Source organism: Plectropomus leopardus, chromosome 1, assembly GCF_008729295.1.
Source record: "Plectropomus leopardus isolate mb chromosome 1, YSFRI_Pleo_2.0, whole genome shotgun sequence".
NCBI lineage: Eukaryota > Metazoa > Chordata > Actinopteri > Perciformes > Serranidae > Plectropomus > Plectropomus leopardus.
The window spans coordinates 33,539,206-33,551,938 of NC_056463.1; the positions used below are offsets into that span (position 1 = coordinate 33,539,206).

Sequence of the window (12,733 nt, forward strand, 5' to 3'; positions counted from 1 at the left end):
CCATGCTTGTGTACCAGCATTATTTTTTACCCACTTATGACCAGTGCTTATTTTATTTCATTTTATTTTATTATTTTTATTTTTATTTTGTACACCGATACATGAATCACTGCTTGGCTTGTATTTAGAGCCCTCTGTTGTAGCGGAACTACAGGAAAAGCAGCGTTTCTGCCCGGACATTTAATCCTTGTGCGCCTCCCGCACTGTGTTGGGCTTCATGGTGTATTGTATTCTGATTGTATAAAGTTTATTTAGCGGTGGATTGATAAGAGTCACAGCATCATTCAGCTTTGCTGCTGCTCACTTATCTGACTCGGTAAAGCAAATATCACACTGCGCCATCACATTACATCATTCACGCTCTTAATAACGGCATGATATCATCGTATCTTCGGTACATTGCAGAACTTTCATGATCTTTTTTTTGCATGTATTATTTCGGCTTTTTGTTGACCATGTAAGGTTTGATATCAAATATACGATCATTTTTTGTGCTGTTCGCGTATAATTCACATTTTGCATGTTTTTTAACAGTTCACCGTTTCGTCTTAGCATGTTTTAATGTTAGTGTGCACGTGCATGTTGTAAATAGATGTTAAAACATTTTATATACATACATGTTCTCAGTAAATTCCCGTCTTAATGCCTTTGCACTATGCAGTGTATATAACAAAATAGCCAAACACTGTCAGCAGTTTATACATTTATAATTAAATCTGTCACTATTAGATTCCAAACAGCTCATGTCACAAATCACCAACAGATTTAGGATAAACAGGCTCAGAGTGTGTCTGTCCTGCAGGTGCCATGCCTCTCAGTTGATCTGTTTGGTGTAATACTTGCTGCAGGCTGGTTGGTGTCAAAGCAGGTAACATCAGGGTGGAACTGAAGCTTCATCAGGTTGTGCTTGGCCTTTAAAATGCTGTAAGGGACTGTTTGTTATTTTTTAGGGGGGAGGGAGCGGTGCAAAATGCGCGAGGCATGTCAGATGTCTTTTTTTAAACACTGGAGAGGGACTTTAGGGGAGGGGCATACAACTTTATATGGTTGTATTTTGTATTTATTTTAAATACACTCTGAACGCCAAATCTCTCTGGCAGGTTTTTTTTTTTTTTTAAATGCCAAAATTATGCCATTTAGCCAGGAAGTGTAAAAACAGAAATGATTGTAGAATTAGTAATAGAGTTTGGTCATAGCATCAGCTTCAATAATACCTACATTTCATGTGAATTTAAAAAAAAAAAAAAAAGAAAAAAGATACAGTTATGCCCAGTGGAGCATCGATTAATCGAGCGTCAATTAACTGGACATCAATTAATTGTTATCATCTCTCGTGGCTTCACTTCCGACGACACGTCCTCCTGCTGCTGATCCTTGAACTCTCTGTGTCTCTGCTCAGTCATGTCTCAGGACAGTCAACACGGCAAGTGGAGCATCTCCAGCAGTGATGATGATGATGAGGATCTTCCTCCTTCTGGTTCTACAACGTCTAAGCCCCACCGACCCGCTGTATCCAATCACAGCTCACATCCGTCTGCCTCTCCCCCCAGACCCAAAGTGGAACCAGCCACTGCAGAGGTGAAACCAGAACCAGTTAACACCCCAGTATCCTCGCTGGTTATTGGCTCTGAGGCCAGACAGTCAGCAGCAGCTAACCAGTTAAATCCAGTGAAGTACGAAAGCAGTCCGTCACTGGCTGGTAAGAGGAAGAAAGAGGTGTCAGACGGCTCGGGCTGGGCTCTCTCAGATAGTGATGATGATGGAGATGTGAAGCAGAACTTGCCAAAGAGGGCGCCTCCAAGCCCCAAAACTAAGAAACCGAAGGTGGAGAACGAGCGGCCTCCGAGTCCCCACGGCCGACTCTACTACATTGATGAGCCAGAGGACTTCTTTGAGTCCAGTATTCTCTGTCTGAACGACACCTTCAGGTTTTACCTCAACAAAGTCACAGGTCTGGACAGGAAGTACAACAGTGGAGCTCTGCACATCAGAGGTGAGAGTTTGATTATCGTAAAATGTTCATTAATAGCTCGGGCTGTTATTTGCTTAAATCATTTAATGGCTTAACACTACCTAACAGGGACAGAAGTATTTTTCTTTTTTTTAATTGTCCTGTAACGTTATCCCCACCACTCCCAGTCACCATCGTTCCCAGCTCAGCTGCCTGTCCCACCAGTAGAGGCTGACCTCTGGTGTTTTGCACCACAATAAATCTCCTTAATACAACATCTCAGAGTCAGTTTAATAGAAAAAGAAGCATGTGTATATTTGACAGAATTAAAAATCAGACCTTCAGGATTTACCTTAGATCCCTCTGTTTTAGAGCAGCCGAGTTCAGCTGCCCCCTCCTGTCATCACACTTTTATACATTTGTTTTATCTTGTTATCTTTACTTTTTTCTTTCATCCAGACATTCTCTCTCCATTATTCGGGACCCTGAAAGAGTCAGTTCAGGTGAGTAACAAGTGGAGTGCTGTGACATTTTGCTCAGAGTCTCCCAGTCCTTAGAGAATTTAAACATACTGACTTTGGTGACTGCCTGACTTTTCATCCAGCACCACCGTGATTCTGTTTTATTGCCAGTTGTACAGAAAATCATTGGATGCACCGTCATTAATTTTGGTACCATTCATGTTCCCCTATGGATGAAATGGAATCACTTAACTTAATATCAGGTCAAAACATACATTTTGGTGTTTATAAAAAAAATACAAATCCAAAGGCCTCAGCTGCACTTTGTGTTTAGCACTAATAAGACAAATCTTAGCATGCTAACACGCTAAACTACAATAGGTAACATTACACCTGCTAAACCTCAGCATTGTCATTTGGCAGGTTTCCATTAACCCTCATATCTTGAAATACGCCTAATGAAAACAACTTCCATTTATCACAAAAATGTTTTTACCTTCGCATGAGATGGTATTTCATGAGATTCTAAACAGCCATATTTGGCAGAACTGCAATGGAAACACTTTTTCTGCTTTAATAGGTCACATGATGCTATGGCTATATGCTTGCTGGTACAAACTGTCTGCCTCCGGCATGATGCAGCAGGCACTACAAGAGGTGTTATTGCATTGCTTAACTCTTCAGTCCACAATTCCTCTGTGAAATGGTGGACTTTCACCTCCCAGAAATCCCTCATACATGGCCGCTCTTTGTATAAGGGGCTTGCCTTTCCATTATCTCTCCATTAACACGCCTACATCACCTTTGATTGGAAATAATGACGGCTAGTGCGGTGGCTGCAATAGAAATAAAGCGGCTGATGTTCTGAACATCGCCAACATCGCCATGCTTCTTAGAATGTTATCATGAGAAGAAGTTGAATAACATCACTCAATGGAAACAGTCATTTTGCAATAGCGTTTTGTAGTCAATTCAAAAATACTGCTCAAGGGTTCAGGGTTTTGCCCGTTAACACACGTCTACTCTCTCTCCTCATAGTTTAACTACTGCTTTGATATTGCCTGGATGGTTCAGCAGTACCCTCCAGAGTTTAGGTATGTTCTACCTCTCTTGTTATAACAGCAGTGTGTGTTGTGAATAAGTGTGCAGCTTTCCAAGATTTCTTTTTAACGCTCCACAGATTTAAATACAGAAATATCGTAGTAGATGAATCATTCCAGCAGTTGCAAATATATGTACGTACAGGCAAGGAAGAAAATCATGATTCTAAAGAGACAATCGGATGAAGCATGCATTGATTTTTGGGTTGCGTTTATAGGGATCGTCCAGTTCTGATCGTCCATGGAGATAAGAGGGAGGCCAAGGCCCGGCTGGTGCAACAGGCTTCGCCTTTTCCACATATTCGTTTCTGTCAGGTACAGACTCATCACCACAGGAAACAGTCGGCTGATATTATTGTTATTCATTCTGATCTGTAAAGTATGATAGCTTAACTAGGAATTGCCTGTTGATATGAATGTACTTAAAAGACTCTGTATATCTCTTTAAATGGGACTAATATGTGTTACTTACCCAACAGGCCAAGCTGGATATTGCTTTTGGAACTCACCACACGTAAGCATTTCTTTCCCTGCCCGTTTTTATTTTCTTTTGTGACTTACACTTCAGATCAGTTTTGCACGTTGTTGCAGGTTTATGGATGGCAAGGTTGGTCAGTCCACAACTTTGGACCAGACTGACATTTCTCAGTATCTTTCAGAAGGATTTGCATGAAATTCTGTACAGACATTCATGGTTCCCAGAGGATGAATCATACAAACTTGATGGGGATTCCTTCACTCGTCCAACATTTGCACCAAGGGGCTGACATTTGTGGCTTTATGCGAATATCTCAGCAACCATTGTATGGATTTAGTTGATATTTTGCACAGATATTCAGGCCCCCTTCAGGATGAAATGTAATCACTTGATCATCTCTCAGGTCAAAGTATTATTTCTGATATTTTACAGATGAAGTGCAGTGGAATAGCAAATTGCAGAAGATATTGGCTTGATTTCCTTCAAAAACATGGGCAGCGATCAACTTTTTTAAAAAAAATTTAAAAAGACCAAAAAAATAGCAAGAACTTAGTTAGTAAATGACCTGAAAAAAGTGCTAAAATAATTTCTGATCATTCTAATAATAATGAATCTTTTTTTTTGTTATTAGTTATAGTTATCTGAACACTTTCTAATGATTCTCTCTTTCTATTTGCAAGACATTTCATGTGAAGTTGCTATTAACCCTTTTCCCATGTTTTGAAAGAAATCACACAAATTGGCTCAATGTTTCAAAGGTTTAAATGCATGGGAGAGGCACAAGAAAACCGATGACAACCCAGGTATTAATATACCTACATCTGCACTTAGCACTGGGTGATTTGCATTAGAGATTTCTCAGGTCTTGTCCTGTATTCTTTGTTGTCATCATAAAAAGCAGATAATGGTGTGTTTTTGCGCAGGAAGATGATGTTGCTGTGGTACGAGGAAGGTTTTAGAGTCATCATTCTGACCTCCAACCTCATCAGAGCTGACTGGTACCAGAAAACACAAGGGTGAGTCTATCTTTTTTTTTTTTTTTTTTTTTTTTTTTAGCTTTATTTAACCAAGGAAATTGTTTGGGGCTACGCATGTCAGTATGGGCAGCCACATGAAAAGAAAAGATTGAGAAAAGGCAATATTTTCGTATTTATTGTACAGTATCCAGGTATAAAGTTTGGTTATAGAAAGGCTCCTGAATATATTATCCCAGGATGTGGATGAGCCCAATATTTCCACGGTTACCAAAGGGCAGCAGTGCGAGCGCAGGTGAGTCGCCAACCTTCTTTAAGAGGGACCTGCTGGAATACCTGGCAGCATACCGCGCCCCAGAACTGGAGGAGTGGATCCAACGAATCAAAGAGCACGACCTGTCAGAGACCAGGTAAACAAAAGGCATGCATAGTTTGTTGCTAACATTAAGTGAAGCTGTAAGTTAGGTAATATTTGGATTAACTCTTACGTTATACGAATGTCCACTGTTTTCAGGGTTTATTTGGTCGGCTCAACCCCGGGGAGGTACGTCAGCTCAGACATGGAGCGTTGGGGCCACCTGAGGCTGAGGAAGGTAAAGATCTCTGTTTTTGTCTTTTCTCTACTTTATAACTAGAAAAGCCTTTGAAAACTAAGCAGATTGGCTTTATTCCTTTCACATAATATAGGAAGAAGACAATTAACGACTTAGGAAGAAATAAATCAAAATTTAGCACAAAAACAAATTGGAAAAAATACAAGAAATATACTTAAATATGAGCAATACATGAATAAATGCATTGATAAAACACAGAAATAATGTGCTTAAAAATAATAATTTTGTAAAAATATTTTTAAACATATAATTAAGATAATTGTGACTATTTATATTCTTCCTAGCTTTTTTAAAAACAGTTTTCTAAATATCATAATTTGTGTAACACTTGTCGTGATGTTGCTGATTGCCTTTTTTCCTGTGTTTTCAAAAGAAAGTAAGTCAATTTGTTCAGGTTTCGAAGAAATGTATTCAATAATCAATATGCAGGTTTTCCCCTTAAAAAACTATTAATAGACTCATACAAAAGTAATCAATCATCACAAGGACTCACAAGAATTGTGTATTTTTCTTCTCGGCCTGTATTTTCTTCTTTTCTTTATGTCCATGGGTTCACTGCACTGTAAAACAGTGTACTTGTTTCAGCTTAAAAAAGTTATTGTGCAGGCAGCAGTATAAATTTAAAGTTGACTGAATCTACAATTGACAATTTGAGGTAATTTTGTAATAATGTCTTCTGTCTTCTCAAATTCAGTCAACTTCAAAATTCAAGGCAGTCTGGACACTAACTTTTTTAAGTTAAAAAAGATTTATTTTAACAGTGTGACAATCAAGTGTACAATCAGTAGTCAACAATCCTGCGTAGTATACCTTTAAAAATGCATTTTTCTTTCCTTTTGTGGCCATGGTTTCAATAGTTTCATTGCAATGTCAAAATCTGTTGAATTCAGTCAGCCAGCTGTCACACCATCTTCAGTCAGCCTGGTAAATTTATTCTTCTGACTTACATTTTACTTACTACTTTTTAGTACTACTTTTTTTACTTTTCTAATTATTTTACTTCAGTAGTATTTTGTGATGCTGTTTTGATGATCTATATCAGCTATTTGTTCACTGGCAGGTTCCCAGCTGCTGTTTAATAGGGGTCACACCCACAAATGTCTCAGCCTCGAGCAGAAACACACCCATTTCCTCCTGCTGATGTGCATCATTAACAGTATTACATACATATTTGTGAGGGCTGATGACTTCATTTGCTAATTTTGTTATTTTGAGTCAGCACTTTGCCACCCATTATATTCTAAAGACATTTGAATCCAGCATGGCAAGTCTTATGTTTTAACTTTGGAAATGGTCATCAGTGGTGAACAGTTTAGGTAGTCTGTAGTTCAAGGTCCCAAACATGCAAACACAGTGATTCCTGTTGAATGCCGCCTGGCTGATAGTTTGCATCTTGGCAACATTGTCATGTCATTTTAAGGCGTTCCTCACAGCAACACTCAGAGGTATTTGCCACCTTGTATATAGTCCAATGGAAACAAGTCTCATTTCAGCAGCCCCCCTATATCAGGCAGACTGGAAAAATATCTGAATGTTGCTAATGTAACATAAAGAAAACAAAAAGTATCCTCACAAGCCAGTTACAGAATTTTAAAATAATCTAAAATGTAACCATTTTTTATGGAGTCTCTTACCTTGATTTGTCATCTCTTTCTCTTTTTCTTTATAAGCTGTTGTATGACCACACTGAGCCTGTTCCCGGGGAAGAGAGGTGGCCTGTGATTGGACAGTTCTCAAGCATCGGCTCTATGGGACTGGATAAGACCAAATGGTTGACAGGGGAATTTCAGCGCACCATGACCACGCTGGGGAAATCCTCTCTTCGATCAGACCCCCCCATGCACTTGGTGCGTTCCTCCAACACAAACTCAGTGTAGTCTGGTGATTCAAATGCTATTAAGACAGATAGAAACAAACTAACACAATACAAATGACGTGTCGTGTGGCTGCTGCTTTTAGTATTACGTTCTCTGGAAAATCACCTTTGTCTCAACTTTTAAGCTGTAAATGATGGAATAGTCATTTTGAGGTGACGGATATTTGCACCTGACAGAATGACCTACTCCACATTAATACAAGTTGTAGTCCATTCTTATAGATATTTGTAGCTGACAGAATGAGCCACTGAACATTACATAACATGTGAAACTACATTTCACTAATTGGTTGATCTTTTGCAGCTGTATCCATCAGTGGAAGATGTGAGGACTAGTTTAGAAGGCTATCCAGGTGAATAATCTTTATTTTTTCTTTTGCCAAATGAATTTGTTTTGTAGAGATCACAACTTTTACTAAACGCAGGTAATTGTTGGCCACAGCATGATCACTTCGACAGCTTATTCCCTTTTTGTTAATTTAATAATTCACCTCAAACCAAAGTGTTTGACTCATTTCTTGATGTAGTATCTAATTATTTAATGATCGCCGTGTATTTGGTGGTGAACATGTCTTTCGTCCTCCAGCGGGAGGCTCTCTTCCCTACAGCATCCAGACGGCTCAGAAACAAGTTTGGCTTCACTCCTTCTTCCAGTAAGCTCACCTCCACCAATCCAAATCCATTTGTAGGAGTTCACTGCTACTTTTATGTTATATCACCTGTGTTAAAGCAGTTAGAAAGTCATGATATCGTTATCTCTTTTTTCATTTTTAATTCCCATTTTGCAAATGACTGTAGCTGGTCATACTGTACAAGGTTGTACACGTCTAAATGACACTTGCACTGGAAAAGTCGTTCGAAGTTATTGGACAGGGCTGAAAGTTTTACAGTCTACACAGCGCGATCATTTTGTGTTATACATCAAGTGTAATGTGTGTGTGTGTGTGTGTGTGTGCGCGCGCGCCTTGTGTAGCCGTTGGAAGGCGGATACGACAGGAAGGAGTCACGCAATGCCACACATAAAGACATACATGAGGGCATCACCAGATTTTACTCAGCTTGCCTGGTTCCTCGTCACAAGGTGTGTAATCTTTATATTTGTTGATTTTTTAAAAATTGTGTTTATGTATTTATTTATTTTCATTTAACTGCTGAATCTGGTGTAGCAACTCATTAGAGAAATGCTACCCTTTAAGTTTATCCAAAACCTTGTAAATCCATTTTGTCGCATTTCACCTCAAATCCATCATTATAAACTTTCATTAGTCTCTCTTACATAAATAACATAAATCCTCACACATTTTTTTACACGCAGATCAGATTTTTTTTTCTGTATCAAAACAAACTTATTATTATTTTATTATTATTATTATTATACTTATTATTTTATTATCAGAGAATCAATGCACAGGCAATTTTTGGAATTTAATTTCCACCTCATAGAATTAACCATGTACTTTGTGTTAGATTTAAAACAGAACCAGTAATGAAAAAATGCATGTTTCCCATCAATCCGTCTGTTTAACAGAGAGACCGGCAGCCAACACTCTACATGACATCATTGTTTTAATTTTGGGCAGCACTGTGTTCTAGAGAAACTTGCTGAACACTCAGATCAAACTCCATCCCACTGAAAAAGATGAGATGATAAGAATATTAGATTTTTTTATTTATATTTATATTTATATGCCAAAATTATCCATCTCTTATTCACACATTAAAGTTTACATGTTTATGTGTGTGTTTCAGTTCCAACCTATCCAAAGCAGCATGGGGTGCTCTGGAGAAAAACAACACTCAGGTGATGGTTCGGTCATACGAGCTGGGGGTCCTCTTCGTGCCTGCAGCCTTTGTAAGAACAACACACGGACAAACAGTGGCAGTATTACATGTGCTGAATAACAATAAAAAGTCTGCAGAGCTGGGGCACAGTGATACTTGGTTTTATGTCTCCTTCTAGAATATGAAGACCTTCCCTGTAAACAAAAAGCCGTTTCCTGTCTCCTCCTCCTCCTCTGGTTTCCCTGTGCCATTTGACCTCCCTCCTACATGCTACTCTCCTAAAGGTACTGAAGTGTGTGTGTGCTATTTGTACTTATATCTTTTGGCAAACGGTAAAGAAGGAACGTTTTTTTCTGATTCAGCATTATACTGAACTCTGTGGTCTTAAACCTCAATTACCCCACAGGCTGTATAAAAGAAGTGGACATAGCCTCCAGGTCTAAAAAGTAAAGCTGAAAGCTGAAAATGCCATAAACTTGCATTCTTTCTAATGGCCAGTAGGAGGCGACTCTTCTGTAAAAAAGAAAATATATGAGAAAATTATTCTGCTTCTCATGTGATTTATAACGTCAGGAAAACATTTTTCATCATGAGTTTGTGATCTCAGTCGCTAGTTCCAGGTCCTCTTCAATACAGCATGGTATTTACTTTGTAAATGATGAGAAGGGCTCCAGTCAGATCCGATCTCCTATCCAAATACGGTCACTTTTGGCTCCAAAACAGTCAAAATGTCAAACTCAAGGCTTCAGCACAGTTACAGCTATTGCTGCCTTCATGTGCGCCTCACAAATATCGTATTTACCCTTTTTACAAGTTACAAGCACATGAACGGCCCAACAAAGTTGAACTTATGTGTGGGAAATTGGAAATCTCAATGACATCCGAGTTTTAACGTTTGTGTGACATTTCAGGACAGCAGAAATGGCGGAAATCATGGAAACAGTGTGAACATTTGACAGTAAAAAGAATTACATATTTCGTTATTTTGTTCCCAGTTGCTATCATTTACTTTCAGTAGGTACACATTTTAGTATATGCATCTTTTAGCTGTAGCAAGCAAGCAAACTTTTAACTTTAACACATGCCAGGCGAGTGTACTAACATTGATGAGTTGCTGACTTGACATCATAAATGCATAAACATGGCGGGCAAAAGTCAATGTATGGTCAATGGTAAGAAACTTTTTTTTTTTTATTAATTCCTGTAGTAGATATCAACTTTTGATCACACGTAAAGTGTTATGTAGTATTAATGTTAACTGTCTATGTAGTGTGACCTCGTTTTTAGCTTCCATGTTGCTCCCACTTTACAAGCACATGACCACAACAAAGTCGGGAGAACGAATTCCAAACTTTTAAGCTAGGACCTTAAGACATTACATGAATGCGGTATTAGTCCACTTCTTTTATACAATCTATGGTTAAACCACATGTGCAACAAGTTTATTTTAAACTGCAGTTACGGTGACATCCAGTGGCTTTTAGGTGACAGAGTTTATACTAAAACCACAGCTGTAAAGAGGCTCAATTTATTTCACACAACAGGTTCAAATTTGTCATAAAAGCAAACCTCTCAAGAAGGTTATAGCAACAGCTCCTATGTGTTTTATGCAGTGAATATGAAACAATTTCTAAAGAGTCGTGGCTTTTTGGTAATGACAAAAATGTCTGTTTTTCTTTTACATTTACTATAAATTATGCAAGCTCCTGCTTTCACAGGAATGTGAATGGGTTTAAAACGATGACACATTCATCCTTACTATATCAGCAATATCCCCCCAAATCTTACCACTCGCCCTCTACTGGGTTCATAATGTGTGTAGTTTCCTAATTAATTTCACACATGAGCAAAACCCGTTCCCCACACTGTCATCATGAGAAAGGAACCATAGCCATACTTTCATAATATATTCTAATAATTATTCTGTAATTATTCTAGAAATAAATATTCTAAAATCCATGATATGTTAATTTAAAGGCATTTTATATCATAGAGATTATTTCTGGAGCCAGGGATCAGATCATTGCAGCTGTATGGGCATAATTTGAAATAGATGGGACCTATGAGATAGTGCTATTATGTTAATCTTTGAGTGGGAAATGTTTTGTTTTTTTCACTTAGACAATCAATTGTCACATAACCAGGCATAAATGATGCATTTTTGTCCAATATTTTGTTCCTTTAATTTATTGAACCATGCATTCAAATTAAATTTCACACACGTCCTCTTTTCTTCCTGTGTTTGCAGATCAGCCTTGGATCTGGAATATTCCTTATAGCCAGGCTCCCGACACACACGGCAACATCTGGGTTCCCTCCTGAACACACACACACACACACACACACACACACACACACACACACACACACATCTCTATGACTTTAAAAAGGCTTTGATTGTAATTGTTAGTACTGTTTCTAGATGTTAGGTGTCAGTAACATTTATTTTTATATTTTATACCGACCAGTAAACTCACATGTTTTCTACCAATAAATAAAATTATGCTGTCACTGGTCCACTTGTTTGTGTTTCTGCAAATTTTACAACAGGATTTAAGTATGAAAGGACAAACCTGATTGCTTTAGGTTAAAAATCTTGATTTCGTTACATTGTTTAAGATTAGAATCTCACTGAAATGAATGTTCAATTATTTTACAGCATCATAGTAAAAGTCATTTTATTTTCATGTTTTAAATAGCACAGTAGGTCACCTAATTATCAGCAGTGAAAGGACACATTTTCTCAGAGATGGGACTGTATTTTGTCTTAACACAGCAGATTCGGAATCAGAATCGCTTTATTACATAAATGTACAGAGTACATAGATATTTGACTTGGTGATACAGTGCAGTAAAAAACAAGGAAATTAAGTTGAAAATAGGTTGGAAAAAAGCCCAACAACAAATAAATAGGATAGCAAGAGCATACATTTAAAAAAAGACCAAATAAGAAACTGCGTGGCACTCAGATTCAAGAATCATACCAATTAACTGTAGATTTATAATCTGAAGATCCTGCAGGAATAGACTGCTTATTTCACATCAAAAATGCTGTAAAGCAAGTCCCAAATATGCTGATTACTGATTCAGCAGTTCTTATTTGTTCCTGAAGTAACTTTCCATCATGGAAAAACCTGATTTCAATCAACTTAATAAAATGACTTGCAAAGACACACAGTATATAGTATGAAATAGTTTGTTACCACACTTGTTAACATGCAGCAGTGGTTATCAGGGCCAGCAAAGCAGGTTTTCTAACCCACCAGGTTGATAATTGTATTCCTTTGGTCCCCCGGGTGTTAATATGTCACTGATTCTGCAGTTATAATGCAAACCAGCAGAACTCTGTAATGAGCACAAGTGTCACTGATCTAAGGAACGTTAGCTTTATTATGTGCCTGATACATGGTGGCATGCTGGGTTAAGGAATCCTAACATCCTGTAGTCAGCACTAGAAGAGCCCCAAGTAGGAAAACTGACCCTGTGATTTTTGTTCT

At 38.1% G+C, this 12,733-nt stretch overlaps 1 protein-coding gene across 2 annotated transcripts; it reads left to right on the forward strand.

The window, feature by feature from the left end:
• The first annotated feature begins 201 nt into the window (after nucleotides 1-201).
• tdp1 (tyrosyl-DNA phosphodiesterase 1) lies at nucleotides 202-11,736 on the forward strand. Of its 2 annotated transcripts, XM_042484116.1 has the most exons (17): nucleotides 202-316; nucleotides 803-868; nucleotides 1,400-1,993; nucleotides 2,411-2,454; nucleotides 3,451-3,506; nucleotides 3,731-3,827; nucleotides 3,992-4,026; nucleotides 4,914-5,006; nucleotides 5,204-5,374; nucleotides 5,479-5,557; nucleotides 7,249-7,425; nucleotides 7,759-7,807; nucleotides 8,041-8,107; nucleotides 8,428-8,535; nucleotides 9,204-9,306; nucleotides 9,415-9,520; nucleotides 11,485-11,736. In XM_042484116.1, the coding sequence occupies exons 3-17, from the start codon at nucleotides 1,402-1,404 to the stop codon at nucleotides 11,556-11,558; spliced, it is 1,851 nt and encodes a 616-aa protein (XP_042340050.1). In that variant the 5' UTR covers nucleotides 202-316; nucleotides 803-868; nucleotides 1,400-1,401; the 3' UTR covers nucleotides 11,559-11,736. The 2 variants fall into 2 exon arrangements, with proteins under 2 accessions (XP_042340050.1, XP_042340042.1); XM_042484108.1 differs by lacking the exon at nucleotides 803-868.
• Nucleotides 11,737-12,733: the final 997 nt, after the last annotated feature.

Coding starts and splice junctions, on each gene's coding strand:
- tdp1 (XM_042484116.1), top strand. CDS start 1,402: ATGTCTCAGGACAGTCAACACGGCAAGTGGAGCATCTCCAGCAGTGAT. Junction 2,455..3,450: donor CCCTGAAAGAGTCAGTTCAG/GTGAGTAACAAG, acceptor CTCTCCTCATAG/TTTAACTACTGCTTTGATAT. Junction 3,828..3,991: donor CACATATTCGTTTCTGTCAG/GTACAGACTCAT, acceptor CTTACCCAACAG/GCCAAGCTGGATATTGCTTT.